Consider the following 20,631-nt stretch of genomic DNA (forward strand, 5'->3'; position numbering starts at 1 on the left):
AGAATCAGTGGGTCTACCTCTGTATGTTTCGATTCAGAAACAAGGAATTCTCTAGCAACCTCTGATACAGATAGCCCTTAATAAACTGTAAATTATGACCCTTTCTTTTTAAGCGTGGTTTAACTTTTAAGCATTGTTTTACTGCAGTCCATATCTTAAAACTAGCTAGACATTAACAATATTTAACGTTGTCCAGAGTGTATTAGGTTAAAATGGGTGGCATTCTGTGCCTTTAGTAACATTATTAGTCACGTAGCTTATCTCAGAGGGAAAATAGTATATCTTGAAGTTCGACACTCAGTGTGTTTTGGACATGAAAATAGGAAATACTGACACTCAAAGACTTTGATGATTAGCTAGAAAGAAAAGTAGGAAGGTAGGTAGAAGTATGAATCTAGTCCAACTCCATAGACAGAAGATTTTTCGGTTTTCTGGTTGTATTTAATTACAGGGCCATAGAAAATGTGAGGAAAAATATTCAGTTCTACAATATTATTGCTGGGCATCAGTATTACCCCAGAAAGAGGTGGAGAGGTAATGTTGCTTTAAAGGGTTAGCTGGGCAGAAGGTAGTGCAGGCTGATACCTTAGGCCATGTCCAGATGAGCATGGACATGTGGTGTTCCCCAAGCTTGTGCTTGCAGCATGGGGTTGAGGGGGAGAGGGTGGAGGGGCTTGGCCCTGGAAGATCCCAGAATCAATAAAACCCATGCCAAAAAGAAGCAGGGTGGCACATGTCGTGGCAGCGCACCCTGCCCAAAAGCAGAACCTGGCTGGCTGGAGCCATGTTCCAGATGCCACACAGGCTTCCTGCCACAGCTGCAGCTTGGGACACTCTTAGGACCCCAGGTAAGGCTTCTGGGGCCAGCACAGTTGCTGGGCCCAGCCTCCCCTGCCCCACCAGGGGTAACCTGCTGCATGCCAGAGTGCACATGGCACAGGCATTCCCTGGGGACAATTAGCAGTGGCACACATGCTACTTGTCCCCAGGGAAACAAATGTCCATGCTTGTCTGGATGTGACCTTAGTGACTAAGTGGTTCAGAAAGATACAAGCTTTTGTAAGTGACATCCTCCTTCATTAGATGCTAGGGGTTTGTGCTGCTCTGATTGTCATCTGCATGGGGAGGGAAGGGAAAGGGGGAAGACAGATGGACATTAGCACATTTGTAGCATACATTATGTGCATTAGACATTTACTGTCGCTGCCAGGAGAATGGATGCATAATTCTGATCAGATCCAAGAAGAACATCTTAATTGCTTCTTGGAGAATATGCTTTTTATCAACTTCTTACTGAAATAAATGTTAAGATTTCAATGGTTCAGGTTTTGTTGGATGTTGCTAATGAAGAAGTGTTTATAGGATTATTGACCAATAATCACCCTTGACCATTGACCATTCATTTTACACAGTTCCATCAATTAATAGACAGTTTCAAGGCACATTGTTTCTTAACTTCTGATTTTCTTCTATCACAATTCCCCTGATCCATATGAATTAAATGGAATTATATGTAGAGCCATTATGTAAGGGGGATTTCTGATTTCCAAGCTTTTGCTGAACAAATCTGTGTTTTTGTGTTCACTGTTTCTGTGATGTCTACCCACAAGGGTTAATTCTATTTTTAGAATTCCACATTTGTCATTTCAGTTATAATTTTGGTAGCATTTATAATTTTCTGTCAATAATTCCATAATTTTTTTAAATACCAAATTCCGTTTTCTACGGTTCTTTATCCATTGCAGTTTCTCCAGCACTACTCATGTAGCAGTAATTTCCTGGATTACTGCTTTGCAAAGCCATACTCAATTTGAATTTCTGTTTATGTGCATTAGTTGCCTTTTTAAATCACTTCTGAAGTCATCTGTCCTCTGATTTCAAGTGGTTGCAAGTTCTTCAAAAATACCAGAAAAATGAAACTCTATATGTGAAAATTCAAGAAAATTACTCTTTAGTTTCAGACAGTTTGTGGATGGATTAATGCCATGACTTGCATGGAATCATTTAAAATTCCAGCCTAACAGTAATAGCAGAACTGTAGTTGGTTAGATAGCACAATTTAGATTGTCTTTGGCATATTGCCTTAAAAACACAGGGGCTAGGGACAGACATTCAAAAAGCCTGAGCCTGAATTGATTCAATCTTTGCAGGTTAGTCTAACCTAGCTAGGATAAATCAGTTTGTAACTGTACAGATATCCCAGACATGCAGGCAGATGCCTGCAGTGGCTCAGGCTAGAAGCTGGGGGTAGGAGTGGGGGGGCACTAGAGCAGCCCTCCCTTCCCTGTCTTAGTGCTGAGCGGAGGAGGGTGTGGCCAGGCTCTGGCAGTATGCTCTGATTAGGGATGGATTCCCCCACTTCTGACCAGCCTAGCAGGGAACTGATAACAATGTTTATCACCCCTAACTCAGTGTTTATCACCCCATTAAGAAAACAACTGGGGGGCATTACCACCTACCTGTTGATTTTGCCTTTGTCCCCTCTGCCACAGCACAGACTGTAGCCAACATGTGGTCTGCTAGGTAATACACAGATACCTCTCAGCAAGGCAGAGGTGTGGGGGAATTCCTGCTTAGCAGGGAGTGGTCAGGGGGAGGGTGGGGAGGAGCCTGCAGTCTACTGGAGCTCCAGCCAGGGAGCAGAGGGGAGGGGCCAGCTCTGCTGTGGAGCAGAGAGCCCCACCCAGCCAGAGAGCATGCCAGAATGTTGGGGGAGTCTGGTTTAACTTCAAACAGCCAGGGGTCTGGAACAGACATTGCATAAATGTCTGTTTGGTTTGACCCAAATAATTTAAGTCTGATACTACAGTCAACCAGGTTTATGTCAAACTGGTTTCAGCCATTTTCAAACTGGTTTATGTGCACTGAATGTTACTGGTTTAAACCAGTTTCTGATCACTTAAATCAGTTTATATGTAATGTCTGTCCCTATCCAGGGGGGTCTCTGTCTCTCATGGAGTCCACAGTCAAATTTAGTTTTAGATTAGCCAAAACTGAAGCAGATTCAGTATTTTCTGACTTTTCTTATTTCAAGTAACTGGCATTGGTAACAGGAAAAAAAAAGATTAAGAAAAACTTTTGATTTATGGTGTTCAATCAGCATGCTCAACTCTGTAGCTACAGAGGGTGACAGGTCCTTGTCCAAAGGAGTATAGCATCTAAGGGTTATATTTTGACAGCCTTACTCATAATGAGTCCTGTTACTTCAAAAGTAAGACAAAGTGATTTGAATGCCCAGTTCCAAGAATGGAATTAAAAAACCAAAGTTAGATGTTTAAATTCCATTTACAGTCAATGGGGAAGAGTGAAATGTGAAGAATGAGCTCCACCACGCACATCTACATGGGACACATTTACTGCAGAGCTGATTAATTAGCTCTACAGTAGAAATCTCAGGGGTTTTGGCTGCATGCCCTGCACATGAACAAACTATTGCTGATTGGTCTGGAGTTAATTGCTTTTGGGTGCACATTCAAGTGGCGTACCCTGGAGCAAAAACTCTGGAGAAATAAGCTCCAGAGTTTATTCATGTGCACTAAATGTGTGTGTGTATGCTCCCAACATGAGCAAGGGAAGGGAGATATACTTGTGCCAGGAATGTAAGCATCTATTTGTAGTCCTGAGTTAGCTTCCTCTGTGAAAATCCTGTCTCTCAATCTTGTGTATGGCATTTTGCAGAATAATGTTGAAAGCATAGCCTGGAACCTAGATCTTCCTCTTCCCAAGTGAATGTCTTCATCATTGGGCTATAATGCCATTTTCTCCCTCTTGCTTTCTCTCTCTCTGTCTCCAAGAACCTGCATGCCTTTCTAGCTTCTTTAGGAAGTGTTATGAGGTCTCTTTCCTTACCCTAACTTTACCTATAGCCTAGTGTTTTGGTTATTCTTCTGGGAAGATGGGGATGTGTTTTGAAGCTTCAGGGAGAGCATAGAACCAGTTCTCTTGCTTCTTAGTCAAGTGTTCTCACTACTAGGTTATTAATAGAAGATAAAGTTTACCTTCTTCTCAAACTATGTTTTTGAATAAAAGTCCATGATGGCCACTGTAATTTATACTGGACTTATTGCTGTAAGGGTATGCTCTTGGATACATGTACTAGATTGAGCTCTTCAGGGGATTTGGGCTCAGGGAACCTAGTTTACAAATTCCTGGTGGCCTTAGGCATGAGGTCTGTGCAAAGGTACTAAGCTCAGCATGAAGCATGCACCTCTGGGTATACCCACTATTTGAACTGAAATCTCTTACCTAAGTTTACTAGAGACAATGTAGGAACCTACAGACACCTAGATGATTAGATGGAGTCTTTGTAGATTTCATTCTGAGGAATAGGTGCCTAAATTACAGATGACACATAACTCCTTTATGGATCTGGGCTAAATTACCATTCAGTGTGAGAAAATAGAGCAGAATTAGGATAATCAAATTTATATAAAGCCATTTAATACAATAAGCTTAAACAATGCATGTTATACACACTCTTGACACAATGGGCAATGCTCCAGTCTTTGCATAAATAATTTCTTGTTTATATACTCCTCTGGCTTTAATTGATTATCCTTAAAAAGCATTCTGTAAGGAAACACTTAGCAGCAGCATAATAATACAGTCAGGCGCCTGGAGCGCAGGGGCAGCAGCGATTTCTGTTTCCCACTATGCAGCAATCATACAGCTGTCATTGGCCGCCATTTTTTTCACCCCTCCCCCCCGCCCCCAAGTTGGCGTCCAAAGCAGTTGTCCTGGTTGCCCCACCCTATTTCTGTCACTGACTATTTATAATGATGGAACTGAATGAAAATGAGATTTCTCAGAAGATAAATAGCAGAAGTGATCAAGTATAAAGGGAAGGATGGAAGAAGGCCCCAAATCCCAAGCAATTATAAGGACTACATTCAGAAAACCTGTGTATTTCACTAAAATGCCAATTTAGGAGTAATGAGTAGGCTTGCCTTCATAAAGCTTGGCCCCTGCCAATCCTAAATCCCTTTCCTACATTTTCAGTGCTGCATATGAAACGCAGGCTAAGTAGGCAATGAGGTATACTGTTGTGATGCGAAATGGATTCAAAGGACATGAAGGAAGTTTGAATCATCTGCATCTGCTATGAGGTTATGATTGAAGAAGAGAAAAGACAAACCATTATTCATTTGCAGAAAATGTTTTATCCTTTGTGCCCTGTGTGGCTGGTTGCTGTGAGCAGAGGAGATTATCGTCATACCCACGTCAAATCAACAGGTCATTAATTTTGACCGGGGGCAACATGTATTTATGGTATTTGATGGATAGTTATAAATGAATTAGTCAGTAGCAAAATGAACTTTATTTGAACCAAGATCGTTTGCAGTAGATCTGAAAAGTGGGATTTATGATTGGGTCAATGCATTTTTAAATTTTCTTTGGCAACAAATGGATGTGTGAATGCAAAGAGGCGTATTGTTCTAATCTCTAAACACAAAATAAACCTTGCTGCCCTTACCACAGAGCAAGCATGAATAAATATTAGTGGGTAATTTGAACTTTGCTTCCATTTGTTGAACTTCTCTGTTCTCTTATGGTTTAGGCTTGTACTGGGGTTATAATATAGCATTCCTGTCACTGTAAATGCAGCCCTCACTTTAATTGTTGTTAAATGAAAAAGGTTTAAAGAGATTTGGTTCCCAAGGTTGCTAATGAGCACCCAGTGCTCTTCACCCTTAATGAACCAAGATTTGTACGTGGGGTTTATTTTGGCGGGGGTGTGGAGGGAGGCAAGAGTTCACACAACTGAACAATGACTTTACAGTGTAAAGAGTATGCAGCTGTGCAATCTGAAGCTGTCCTCAGTTATGAACAACAAAGCTCAAATAGATTGTACTGTGAAGAGGTACAGCTCTTTGAGTATGAAGCATAGCTTTTGCTTCTGCTTCACTGACCTGTCTGCTCGTAACAGGGATGGGGCCTTGATGAGAGCTTAGCTAGGGGGAGCTAAGAGTTGCATAGGGCAACTCTTTCAAAATCACTCCCTGTAATTTAAATATAGAGGAAGAAACAAAATGAAGTTTCAGTTAATTTCTTCCTGGGATGAGTTTCCTTAAAAATCCCAAGTCCTGCACTGAACTCATTGATTCCTAGTACACTCTGGCTGATCTCTTGGGCCCCTAAACTGAGTAGTTTCACCCAATAGTCTATTTTCTTCCTGAGGCTTGACAGTATAGCTTAGATGCTCTCTCTCTCAATCTCTCTCTCTCTCTCTCTTGCAGACACACATGCTTTGTTAAAAAAAAATCATTTTATCTCAGTGATTTTCTAGAAGCTTAAGTCATGCTCATTGGAAATTGGAGCTGAAAGTACATTTTCTTACATATATCAATTTAATATATAGTGAATATTCTATTATGACCATTCCTTGAACTGGTACCCTGTGTGTGTGCGCGCGCGCGCGCGCGCGCAGGCACATTTTCACAGCAAATATATATAATGTGTGCAAGTGTGTGTACCTGGAAACAGTACATGGATATCAATAAACTTTAATTCCTGTATATACCAGACAATTGTTAATATTTAATATAAGATATGATCAAATGTGAACATACATTTCACAAATACACACAGTATATTTCTGTAATAGCATTGTACAACTAATTAAAAATTACATTCTGATAACATGGCATTCTGTGAGTTATGGGGCAATCAGTTTTGAGGTTGTTAATTATAATACTATGGTTTAATCCATGAACTAAAGCTTTTCAAAATTCAAATACAAAAAAAAAAATATTTCTGCTGATAGCTGGTAACGCTGAAAGCAGTTTCTGCAACAGACGTTTTTTTTTTCCTTCTCTGGCTAGGATATGTTGTTATGCTGCCTAAAGATGATAATTTTGGTTTTTAATAATGCACAGTCACCAAAAACATCTGCTATTGCTCTCAATCTTGTACTAAAGAAAGAAAGAATTATAACATTTTTGTTTGATTTTAAAATTAGAATAATTAGGAAAGGGGGGAAAAAAACGAGGATTTTAAATACCTTGACGTGTGCATATGCAGATTCAAAACTTTAGATTGTTCTCCAGAGTGGCATGGTGGTTTGATAATAATGCGAACGGTGGTGAAAGTTGACAACCCCCCATGGATGACCCTTTGTGCTGCCTCTTGCCTAATCGAATTTTATGTGCATTTCCAGATAGCTGATCAGCTTCCCTGGATTTCGCTGACGACACAGGAAAGCTTTGCCTGAAGATGGAAACACTGGAGTCGGAACTGACCTGCCCTATCTGTCTGGAGCTGTTTGAGGACCCACTGCTGCTGCCTTGTGCTCACAGCCTCTGTTTCAATTGTGCGCATCGCATATTGGTCTCCCACTGTGCTACCAACGAATCAGTGGAATCTATCACCGCCTTCCAGTGCCCTACTTGTCGTTATGTCATCACCCTCAGTCAACGTGGTCTAGATGGACTCAAGCGCAACGTCACCCTGCAGAATATTATTGATAGGTTTCAGAAAGCTTCCGTGAGTGGGCCCAATTCTCCCAGTGAAACCCGCCGAGAGCGGGCATTTGATAGCAACAGCATGTCATCCAGTGAAAAAGTTCTCTGCCAGTTCTGCGACCAGGATCCTGCCCAGGAGGCAGTGAAAACCTGTGTGACTTGTGAGGTGTCCTACTGTGAGGAGTGCTTGAAAGCGACTCACCCAAACAAGAAGCCATTTACAGGCCACCGTTTAATCGAGCCTATTCCAGACTCTCACATCAGAGGATTAATGTGTCTCGAGCATGAGGATGAGAAAGTGAACATGTACTGTGTGACTGATGACCAGTTAATCTGTGCCTTGTGTAAACTGGTTGGACGGCATCGCGATCATCAGGTGGCAGCTTTAAGCGAGCGCTATGACAAACTAAAGGTTAGTGCCACTTATTCAATCTTACTAACTACTGAGTTGGTTGAAGGGCAAATATATTAGGTGAATTAAATAATTACCTCAGTATTATCTCACAGTGAATATCCAAATACGTAGGTAAACCTAATACATTATCTTGCAGTAAGTGGCAGGGGTTTTAATGTGATGTGCAAATACATGGACACCTAGTGAAATTTTAGGCTGGCTCTGATAATTCTGAGGATGATTTGCTTTTACATTCAGTTGCATTAATTTTGAAAGTCCTCTTCTTCTTTACTAAGCAGGGGAAACATTTATACAAGCTGGCTTCCGGGATCCCACTTCCCTTACCAGCCAGGGAAATTAAATACTGACTCCATTTTCCCAGCATTGCTTTCACCCGCATTTGCACAACACACAAAAGTGAAAACAAAAATGAAATTGTTTCAGAGCTACCTGTAACATTCCCGTGGTTACATGACCTTCGCTTCCACAATGCAACGGCATCTATCCACTGCTGCTCTTACCGCCCTGTGTTCCACGCTAGAATGTCTTTGGTATGGTATCGGAATTAAGCCAGGTAATAAACATGCTTTGGATGCTCTCCAGTTTCAGGGTGAAATTAATTTAACAAAGCTTCAACTCAGCTAGTGGTAACTAAGTGGAGTAGTCTCATACCTTTTTGAGCCCAAATACTTTTAGTTGCCGGGTCTGGATTCTGCTGCAGAGCAGAATAAAGAAGAAAGAACCTCAAGTCTCCCCTCCCCCCTCCTTCCCTGAGGAATTGCAGCTGTAGGTATTTAAAGGAGAGACTACAACACAGAGATCATGAGTATGAAGGTAAAAAGATCATTCATTTTCTGCAGATCTATTTAGATGGAAGATGCTAGGTTTTAGCAGTAAGAAACTGTCAACAAATAGGTTTAATTAACCTAGAGGTCTTTTCTCAAAAAGATCTTCCAATCAAAATATGACTTATGTATATGCATTATGTATATATCAGTATGTTTATATGTGTATATATGCATTTATTTTGTCATGCATAGTATACATGCCAACACTCGTGGTATATTTGCCTGTATATATGCATGTGGATACATGCGCATACACACATACAAATCATGCAATTGTGATATATATATATATCTATATCTATATCTATATATATATATATCATACTGTATGATTTGTATGTGTGTATGCGTGTGTATATATATGATATACATACATGTATTAATATATATTAATAAATGTTATATTATACATTATTATATAAATAAATGTATTAATATATATATGTGTGTGTATGTGTGTATATATGTATAATACATGTAATGTTATATATTATATTAAAACAATGAAAAGTATTGTAACTGGTAGAAAACCTTTACCTATAAGTGGCAACTTGAAAATTTTGAAGGCTTCCTTTTTTAATAATTATGAGATATAGTTATTTGTATTATATCAAATATTTTCTTTGATTATATACAATTTATGGTTGCAATTGTTAATATTTAATGTAAAACATGATAAAATGTGAACATACATTTCATAACATTAATTTGCATTTCTTAAATGCTGATTACCAATCCAAATGATGTACTATTATTATTTTGTGGGTAAATTTGATTAGCTATATTATTATTTTTTATTAATATTATATTTGTAGGTATACACAGTTTAAAATGAACTACCTGCCAGAATTAAAGGTTAATTAAATACATATAACTCAGTATAATAAATAATTGAATTTCAATTTTTATGTATTTGAGCATACCTCAACAACACATTTTAAAATTTTTCTCTGTCTCCTTCAGAGTTTTAATATTTTCAGTAGGTAAAAGAACAGATTTAAAACCATGCTCACTTCTTCACTGAGTAGATTTTCTGGCAGTTTTAGTCAAAGTTTGATTGTGAACATGAATACAAAGGGTAAGGTAGATAGGTAAATATCATATCATGCCATTTTGCTTAAGTGATAGAGCCCATCATTTTTTTTTAAAACTGTCATTGAACATATTTTTACAACTAAAAAATCTTTTACATATCTCCTTAAATATTATCTTGTTTTATATTGGAGTTCAGAAGCCAGGCACCCTGGCACCCTTCTGAGGACCTTGTTTTTCCCACAGATAGGTCTTTCAGATAATAACTGGCCTGTATGAAAGCCAGTTGGTATTCACTTCATAATGAGCAAACATCTCCCTTGTATAATTCCAATTCTCATCCATATATGCTGCTGTTGCAACACATTTACATTCTGGAAAGAATAATAATAGACTCCTTTCAGGATCAAAACCCCATTCTCTAGCCAGAGTCATGGTTATCTGGAAAGCACCCCCCATCTATTCTTTCCTTACCCTTCTTTCACAGGCTGAGGACCAAGTTCATTTTGTGCACCAAGTTCCTGCGGCAAGATTTTAAGCTGGAGTAAGTTGGCATTGCTCCGTTGAAATAAATAGAGCAATGTATATTTATGGCAGTTGAAGATTTGGCACCAAGCATCTGCTAGAACAACAAGAGTTCCAAACTCATTTTTGTAATCAGGTCTCCTCCTTAATTACTGTTGTCCTTCAAGTCACTTGATCAATTTGCCCACATTCTTGCTTCTATGAAAATGGGGATCTTGATCTTCAGTTTCTATAGGGTCTTTCATTCTTGTGGCTGCCCTTAATAAACTCTAACTATAAACTCTTAACTAAATGCTAACTAAAAGCCAGAGAAAATAGTATTGTTTGTTAAAATGTTATCTTTTTAAAAAACTGTTGGTGATTTAAAAATACTTTTGAAAAGTAATCAAGTGGGACTTCATGCTATATGAGACCCATTCATAAAGTTGTAACGTGAATAGCTTCTTTAAAAAAGGAAAGAAAAAGTCCATCGTCACCAATAAAAGTTTTCTTCCATGATGTATATCATGAACTAACCAGTTACTGCCTTTCGCACCCCTACTACATTTATGTATATTTTCCTCTATATATGTATTTCCTTTTTTATACATCAACATAGTAAGTTTGCTAACAGTAGCAACTGGTTAGTTCTTGATGTGTAACCCTGGGGTCAAGCTATGCTAATTACTTGCATTCTATCCCAGTAGTGTTGCTAATAATTTAAACAATATCTAATCCCTCATTAACCAGAGAACAAAAGATGCCACTACAGTCTCACTCCTTTTGTGGCAAAAATGAAACCCTTTCATTAAGAGTTCTGGTACACTTGTCTAACAGAGGTATCCATGCTAGAGTGGGTTTAACAGCAAATGTAGCAGTCATTAAAAAGGGCTGAAAATGAATATTAAAAATCTAAAATATTTTGCCTTAAAAGTTATAGCTTCCGTATGGAGTATTCTCAATTTTCTTTGGCTGTCTTGCAGGTTGAGGGCACCCCTGTTTCTACAGGAACAGGCCTTTTTATTCAGTTATAGGATATAATGAAAAATGTTATTTATAATAAAAATAGGGCATGGAACCTTATGCATATGAATAAATATCAGAGAACAAGTCAGTTTATATAATATGGAGTAATGTCAACTTGGTGGTGAAACTTAAAATTAACCATGTTATATAAACAATACATGGCATTTTATAAATGTTAAGGGAAGGCTCACAGCATTTTAGCCCCTTCTTATGAATGCAAAGAAAGTCTATATTACTCAATTAGCATTCATCTCTTTTTCTTTTCTTGAAGCAGTAGCAGGAAAAATGGGATAATAACATATGAATTTCTTCAGTGGAATTAATCAAAATCATCATTAACACATAGCTACACAAGGCAACCGTATGATAAGATTTTTGGAGTAAGAAAAGATGTTTTTGTAAGAAAGTCATAACATGCGGATAGTCAGCTAACGTTTATTTTATGTGAATTAAAATGTTGCACTTGGACCCAACAAATAATAACACACTGCAAGCCAAATTCTCACCTAATGTAAATTCTCTTGGCTCCACTGAAGTTAATGGTTCCACTTTGATTTACACCAGCTGCAAGTCTATTCCATAGTGTTCGTAAACCAGTATCTCACAAAAGACTACACAATAGGAGCCAGTTTCGGAAGGGGCCCATATTACCTAATCAGAAGATATCTTTGTTGGGATCAAACTGCTATGCTCCTCCTGGCTTTTGTGTAAGCCTTATTAATTATTAAATATTTTAATCATGTTTATGGAGGGTAGTCAAGATCCATGAGTAATATTCCTCAACTGCCAGAGTGTTTCTTCTTCTTTTAGTAGTTATGTTTTACATCTGAAAACCCACAAACAGAAATGGACCATTTGCAAACTAATGTGCATGCTTACGTTTGATTTTTCATTAAAAAAAATAAAAAGACAGTAATGGCACAGTAAAAGTCCACATTTTGAGATTTTATTGGTAGTATCCATAAAAATATGCCTCTCCTTGGTCTGAATCAAGGTACAAGGAAACTAATCAGTTTCTTTTAATAGCATCATGCTCACAAGTATTTTCAATGAGAAGCAGCTATAAAATATTTAAGCGTAAGGAGAATTAAATTTACACCTTAAAAAAGTACTTTGAGCTTATGAAGATACAAGGCCTTCTGCCAAGTCCAGAGTTTCTATAAATAAGGCAAACAATGCATGTGCACTGCTTGCATTTTAAATTTGAGGTTAAAAGCTTTCATATATAAATGTCTCTGCAGTGATACTGTAACACATGCTGACATTTTTTGTCCATTGTATGTTCTATTTTGTAAGTGTTTGGCATTATAGTGTGACTATTAACCAATTTGTCAGTACACAAAAGGCAAATTTTCTGTGATATCTTTTATTGGACCAACTACATAAATGGAATAGCTGTTGGACAAGCTGACAGGAATCAAGTGCAGTTTCTCAGGTCTAAGCACTTAATGCCCAAAAGCTTGTCGAAAAGATCTCCCAACTGTACAGTTAGTCCAATAAAATATATGACAGAAAATCCTTGCCTCATATATGTTCTGGATCATGCTGCAAGTCTACTTTGTCAATATATTGTGATCCATATCAGAGCTGCTAACACAGCAAACCTATACTCAAATAAATAGTTCCCTTGATTATACAGAATTATGGGTTATTAAAATTTGGCCTATGCATACAAATTTTGCATATATATTTAAATAGATATTTTGCCATTGTTTGTACGTATGTGGTTGTGTGTGAGCATGTGTATGTGTGCACATGTACTAGAAGCATCTCCAAGTCTGTATATATGTATGTGTATGTTTACATACAGTATTTATCATGTATACGGTGCATACTAATATGTATTACATATAGACAAGTCTACATATGCTTATGTACATATACATGCTTATGTATACATTCATGTATATTGTACATATCTATCTAATCATGTATGCGTGTATATTAGTAATGCCTCATGAATTTCATTAATTTCTATTTGTAACGCAGCATTTAATATATCCTTTTAAACCACCTTTTTAAAATTTTCATGTCTATGGATATATTTTCCCTTTGTGGCTTTGTAATTTCTGTTGGCTTTAGCATTAATGGTTGTTATTATTTAGTGCTTTTATAAAATATATCTATGAACAAGTACAAAGTGCTTCTCTCATTGAGCTTTTTCATTCTGTCACAGTGGGCAACATTAGTATAAAGAATTTTGAAAAATATACACCTAAGTTTGCAAGTTAAATACTAACTATTTTTCAGTTAGTATTTAATGACTTTGAGGCATTGCCTCCTCTCTTTCCAAGTTGTACAGCTTTAACATTTAGTAACAGTACAATATTGAACCTGACAAAAATATGTTTTGTAAGGAAATTTGAAGTTAGAATATCTACTTTTTCATACCCTAGCTTAATTTTAGAAATAAAATAGATCAAATTTAAAGACTGTTACTAGAGTACAGTAATTAGGTAATGCATATACATATGTGAACTTCATAAAGGCTTAAGTTAGATAATATCTGATCAAAATATTGTCTTTTCTGTGGCACTTATTTTTTTTAATATCAAGATTATTGTTGTGTAGTTGAATTCAATTATATAAATTATCTAAACTAGTTAATCCCGAAGTATGTGTAAATGTATATTGATATAAAACTGACTGCCTCTTGAAATTATGGGTAGCAAAAATAAATATAATGTATGCCACTATGGTGTTTTTGGGAGAGTATTTAGATATGAAATGCATTTAATTTAGGAATAAGTAATACTTATGAATTATGTTAAAGTACAAATGTTACAAGAATCCTCTTTGTGGCATATACATTGGGTAAAGTACATTTTAGGATGTGCTTGATAGATGAACAGGGTGCATCCTTACGAGCAGGAATAGGAGGAATGTGCCTTCTTAGGGGACAAGTAGGAGTGGCCTACTTGTTCCCAGGAATGTGCTGCTCCTACTTGTCCCCAGGAATACCCATGCCATGTGTGCTCCAATGCACAGCAAGTTACCTCAGGTCAGGTAGGGGAGGCTGGGGCCAGCAACTCTGCTGGTCCTAGCAGCCTTACCTGGGGTCCTGGGGGCCTTGGAGAGCTCCTGCAGCAGAGAACCTGGCTGGCAGCTTGGGCATGGCTTTAACTGGCCAGGCTCCAGTTTCAAGTGGCAAGTGCTGCCACTATGTTTGCCGCCCCACATTTTTTGGTTTGCTTTTTTTTTAATCTCAGGACCTCCTGGGGACAAGCAAGACCCCTGCGCTGAAAAGTAACTGTGGGGAACACTTTTATGTGTGGTGTGGTGTGTGACGCCACAAATGGGTCTCCAGCACCACATGCCACATTTCTGCACTCATCTGGATGTGCCCATAATGAGTTTGAAATGACTCCTGTTTATAAAACTCTATATATCCTGTGATTTCAGGTAGAAAAACAGTAGTTAAAATGGTCCCCATAAGCTCTTTTTAGATGCTAACTATATATTAAAAATAGCTGTGTAAAAGTTATCTTGCAAATATGGCAGAGCTTTGATAAACCTTCCAAAGTTTATAAACTATACAAATTACACTAGAGTTCAGTTCTATATTATTCCTCTGTGCAGTCCCAGTGTTCAAGGGAACAGAACTAAGAGGTAGGTTCAAAGGATCTTAAATATGTTCCTATGAAGATAGTCGAAACTCCTGGCATAGGAGCTCTTAGGGTTGTTTTTCCAGTTTCTCCAATCTTACCACTCTGAATCTGTTTATTGTGAAGATTACCAGAACATTTCTCAGCATTAATATCTTCTTTGTCTGTTCAGCTGTTGAGAGGCAAAACAGGAATGATCTGTTTAAAAGAACATACGTAATAAATATAATAAAAAGAATGATCAGTGAAAGAAAATAAAGCAGCAACTCTGCTGGTCCTAGCAGCCTTACCTGGGGTCCTGGGGGCCTTGGAGAGCTCCTGCAGCAGAGAACCTGGCTGGCAGCTTGGGCATGGCTTTAACTGGCCAGGCTCCAGTTTCAAGTGGCAAGTGCTGCCACTATGTTTGCCGCCCCACATTTTTTGGTTTGCTTTTTTTTTAATCTCAGGACCTCCTGGGGACAAGCAAGACCCCTGCGCTGAAAAGTAACTGTGGGGAACACTTTTATGTGTGGTGTGGTGTGTGACGCCACAAATGGGTCTCCAGCACCACATGCCACATTTCTGCACTCATCTGGATGTGCCCATAATGAGTTTGAAATGACTCCTGTTTATAAAACTCTATATATCCTGTGATTTCAGGTAGAAAAACAGTAGTTAAAATGGTCCCCATAAGCTCTTTTTAGATGCTAACTATATATTAAAAATAGCTGTGTAAAAGTTATCTTGCAAATATGGCAGAGCTTTGATAAACCTTCCAAAGTTTATAAACTATACAAATTACACTAGAGTTCAGTTCTATATTATTCCTCTGTGCAGTCCCAGTGTTCAAGGGAACAGAACTAAGAGGTAGGTTCAAAGGATCTTAAATATGTTCCTATGAAGATAGTCGAAACTCCTGGCATAGGAGCTCTTAGGGTTGTTTTTCCAGTTTCTCCAATCTTACCACTCTGAATCTGTTTATTGTGAAGATTACCAGAACATTTCTCAGCATTAATATCTTCTTTGTCTGTTCAGCTGTTGAGAGGCAAAACAGGAATGATCTGTTTAAAAGAACATACGTAATAAATATAATAAAAAGAATGATCAGTGAAAGAAAATAAAGCAGAGAGAAGACAAAGGATGGAAAAAATTATTACAGGCAGGTCTGCATGAGATGGTGACTGTGTAGGAGTCTAATAATACTGCACAGTAGCACATCACAGTACAGCCAGTGCTAATATACTATTGCACAGTATTATAAGGCTACTGCGGAGTGGCATCACTTAAAAGACATTGGCTGGAACTACTGAGCAGTAACTCTGGTTACTCAGCATTTATTTAGTACTTGCTAATACAAGTACTAAATACATGTGCAATAACAGCAGCACAGTAGCATTCTGTGTAGTAATACATTACTTCAATAATTTAATTGTTAATTTAAGAGTTTGATACATGACACAGATGTTGTAACTATTCTGTAATGAAACACTGCAAGCCTGGAAAATTCAAAGTTAAGTGTAAACTTAAAATAAATCAAAGCATATTAAAGTGCTGTTCAGAATTGCATAGCTAAAACATTTATATAATAACAATTCTGCCTTGCAGCACCAGGCAATAACTTTCTGATATGATTATGGCCTATTAGTATCTGAGTTACAGGCAATCCTTGAACTTATGACACAATTGGTCCCTGAAAACCTTGTCTTAGGTCGAAACGTAACTCAGAATCGAATCTTCCCATAAGAAACAATGTTATAAATGTGGGATTGGTTCATGAACCAAGGCCCGATATCCTATTTTCACTAAAAACAACCTAGAATTTTGTACTCAGTCAATTATAGATGAGTAATTTAGCTACATTAATCTATTTATATTGTAAATAGCAATCATATTGATTTGGAAGGACTTCTTTGAGGTGACTTTGCTGGACTTTTTGAAGGGCTCTTGGTTGGACTTTTTTAAAGGGATTTTGGCTGGAGTCTTCTCAGGAGTCTTGGCTGCAGGTTTTTCTGGAGTCTTGTCTGCTTTCTTAAAGAAAGTGTCCAAGAAAGTTTGGACAGATGTTCTCCATCTCCAGGGAGATGGGCTACACAGCAAACTTGTTTGCTGCCATGGTATCACATCAAGTCAAGCATTGTAAAGTTGAGGACCAAGAGAAGGTGCAAGAAAGGTAGAAAAGGGGAGAATGTGGGTACCTACAGCCATTACATTTAGATTTATCTAACTAGGGTTAGGTCAATCTAAATGCCCATCTGTGCAAGCATTCAGAGGGGCTCAAATGGACAAAAAAGTGGTGGGCCTGGTCTGAAGAGCTGAAATAATTTAGATCTGGAACAAGTTAATCCAATCTATTGAACACCTGTATGCATTTGGAGTACTGCCCCAGGGCTGGGAAAGCCCAACCAGTTGCCCCAGCCCCACAGCTGTTCTCTTCCTACTGCCCCAACCGTAACCAGGGTTTTTTTTTTATCCCTCTGACCCCTACATCTGCAGACTGACACTCCTCCCTGCACAGACCCACTAATCTCCTCCACAGAGATTCTTCATATCAGTATCGAATCTTCAGATTCGGACTTGGCCCTTCCAGGCCCTTCCAACCCTACTGAACTTCCCCCAGGACCACCCCCTTAACATGCCTACCAGCCCAGCTGCTCCAATCCCCCAACCCGGAGTTACTTTCACTGGGTTCTGCATGGAGCTCCTATCACCTGCAAACAGCTGTACACATTGCTCCTGGTGTACATACAAATGGCTTAATGTATGCTGCATGAATGTAGACCACCCTTTATAGCCTAGGATAGCAATGGGAAATAAGTGATTTAGTGCACTTGACTACATTCAAAGATTATGAAAAATTAGCTTCTGTCAAGTATTTCTATGTTTTTTGTTACATCCTTTATACTTCATCCCTGTCCGCATCCCTCTATTTTTCCCTTTCTGACTATTTTGATACTAAGCCCTTCAAAGCAGCAGCATTATCTTTATACATGTTATTAAAGTGCTTTGATACTATGGGTATCTTATAAATTAATAATGTACTGTTGACTTGTTTGCTGATGTGTCATATGGTGTTAGCAAGGCTGTATGACAACTAATTCAAGATGTCCTTTTTCTTTTCACTTCAAGAGGGTGAATTTGGAGCATCACTTGCCTTGTGAATTATTTGTTTCTGTCTGTTTTGGCACCATACAGTAGATTTGTTTGTACTTGTATTCTTTTCAAACAAGTACCTTAAAATATTTTCAGAATTCAATCTTTGCACTGCTACTCTAAAGAAGTATTCCTTTACTCTTTTACAGCTAACTCACTGACCCCATTCTTCAGCTTTTGTCTCTGGAGTTGCTGAGGTGGGAGGTTTTGTTGTAGCTAAAATTAGACTGCATGGACAGTACAGCATTTATTGCCTTTTGGCTAAAACAACATGCCGAAACCAGCATTCATGGCTGAAACAATATGCCTAAACCATATATGCTAAATAAATAAATTGCCATCTAGTAAAAGTTGCAACGTTATTAACCACTTGTTACCTCTAAAAGAGCTTCAGTAGTTTCTTGGATTTTAGTAATTGAAAGGGATGAGTAGGAGGCAAGAGGTTATCAGTATTGCTTGAAAACAACAACCTTTTTAATGCAGTAAAGACTAATGCTATTGCACTATACAAACTGAGTTTTAGGGATATTTTTCTAAGGTGCCTCTGTGTAGTTTGTAAAATTACAGGAACAGTTTCCACATATGCAGAAAAATTTCGGTATGACAAAATACTAAGTTCAAAGACCCAGAACACAACATTTCCTATGCAATTTTAGTACATTATTTTGAAATTTTGATTGCAGCAATCAGAGACCTTGTCCAGAAAAGCACAAGTGGCAGCCATTAATTCCACTTCACTGGATTTAATGGATCAGAAGGCTCTTCAAAGTCAGCTTGAGTAGAAGTCTTGATAGGAGTGACTGTGGCTAGGTTTTCCCTTTCACGATTGATCTTTTGAATTATGATTGAGGTGGAGAGTGGATTTTTTTTCCAAACTATCATGGACTTCCTTGCCAGTTGCTTTCTATTAACATAATAAACATAAGCCATGAAAGCTGTACATGTGAAAATTTATAGGGAAAAGTGATTGGGATGGGTAATCTTAATTTAGTATCATAAAATGCATGCCCTTTGTGTCTAGAGAGAAGTTTAAAAAATGATATTGCTGTTGTTTTGAAGTGGTTTATTTTTAGTTTTAGTTTTACTTGGTAAAACTTTGTTGCTTTGCTCTATAAGATCTTCCACTAAAATAAAACTCAGTCAACAGTATAGCAATAATTTTATTTACTTGCACTGTAGTAGTGTCAAAAATATCCATTCAAGATTAACTTGTTATATTAGGTCCTATAACATGTGAACATAGTGTCCTTGTTCTTAAGAACATGAAACCTAGTTTAAAATAAGATACAAAAAGTATATCTGACAAATGAGAGCAATGATAGTAGGATCATGTAAATACTTAAGCCAGGCATGGGCACAGCTTGATGCTGCAGATTATTTAAAATTGTTTCTTTAATAAAAACGAGTATCAGCTAATACCAGCTGCTAACTTAAGCATTAATTGGGCCATTTAAGTATTACCATCTCATCTTGAACCTAGTAGTCCTTGTTCTATATTTCAGTGCTAAAAGTACATCATCTTTATACGCTAACTGAAAAGAAATATCTCAATAAACACCATGCACTCATGCTCTGGCTGATATACAGTTCAAATGTACTTAAATGATATTTTTCTTTATCAAGTTTCAGTGAACAGAGGCAACATGCAGGTGTATAAATCTAAAATACTTTTTAATGATTGAAATTTTTAATTCCCCTAATTTAAAAAAAAAATTCAATAAAGTCTTTATTCAAATAAAGAGACGTCCAGGTTTGGATTGTAGGAATAGATGCATTATCTATTGTATCTATGATTTTCATGACTTTTGTTAAAAAAAAGTTTTGAAATGTTAAAAGGGCTTTTTATATCAAACCATACTATACATTTCAAAAGACTTGCACATATAGATATTTTAAAGTAAAATTGGAAAAAGAAAACTGGTACAATAAGAATAGATTTTTTTATATGAAATATGAAATAACTAGATATTGCTAATTAATAATATTAATATACATTTGTTAATATACTTTTTCCCTACAAGTGCTGGTTTGACCAGAAGAGTATTTCCTCTCCATTACTCATTAACACGAATAGTAATATATATTTAATGCCAAGCAAAATAAATGCAAGATCCACATGAGTTGTGGGTTCATTATCATTAAAACACAGTCCAATAATATATGGCATCTCTGTGAGTTTGGCTGGGTGTCCTCCAGGACAGGATTTCCATGCCACTAAACTTAGAATGCAACATTGTAGTGAATCTAGAAGTTGCTTTAAAAAAAAAAAAAGGGATTCTATTAGCGATGCACCAATACATCAATCTGATATTGGATTGGCACAAATATAAATAAAATTTGCCGTATTGGATATTGGCCCAATGGGGCCAATAATTTGGCCGATAAATGCTTGCACTATGCGCAGTCACAGTGCAGCACAGCACTCAGGTAGCCAGGAGCAGAGCCAGCAACATGGATAGCTGACTCCAACTGGTCAGTTCAGTGTGGTGGAAGGCAAGGGAGGAGGGAATGGACATGGGGGGGGGGCAGATCAATACCCCCTGAGCTGAGGGATGGGGTAGGAGCAGGTGCTGCCTGTGGGGTTGGGAAAGCTCCTGCTGCTGCTTGCACTCAGGGGGCTGGGGGGGTGGAGC

At 37.8% G+C, this 20,631-nt stretch overlaps 1 protein-coding gene across 11 annotated transcripts in view; it reads left to right on the forward strand.

Moving 5' to 3' along the window:
- Positions 1-20,631, forward strand: part of MID1 (midline 1) — a 395,575-nt gene that overhangs the window by 228,577 nt on the left and 146,367 nt on the right. For all 11 annotated transcript variants that reach the window (XM_025202537.1, XM_025202533.1, XM_025202535.1 and 8 more), the window contains one exon: positions 7,157-7,872. In XM_025202537.1, coding sequence (XP_025058322.1) covers positions 7,213-7,872 — 660 coding nt within the window. In that variant the 5' untranslated portion in view covers positions 7,157-7,212. The remainder of the gene's footprint in view (positions 1-7,156; positions 7,873-20,631) is intronic.

This window comes from Alligator sinensis, unplaced genomic scaffold (genome assembly GCF_000455745.1).
Source record: "Alligator sinensis unplaced genomic scaffold, ASM45574v1 scaffold312_1, whole genome shotgun sequence".
Taxonomy (NCBI): domain Eukaryota; kingdom Metazoa; phylum Chordata; order Crocodylia; family Alligatoridae; genus Alligator; species Alligator sinensis.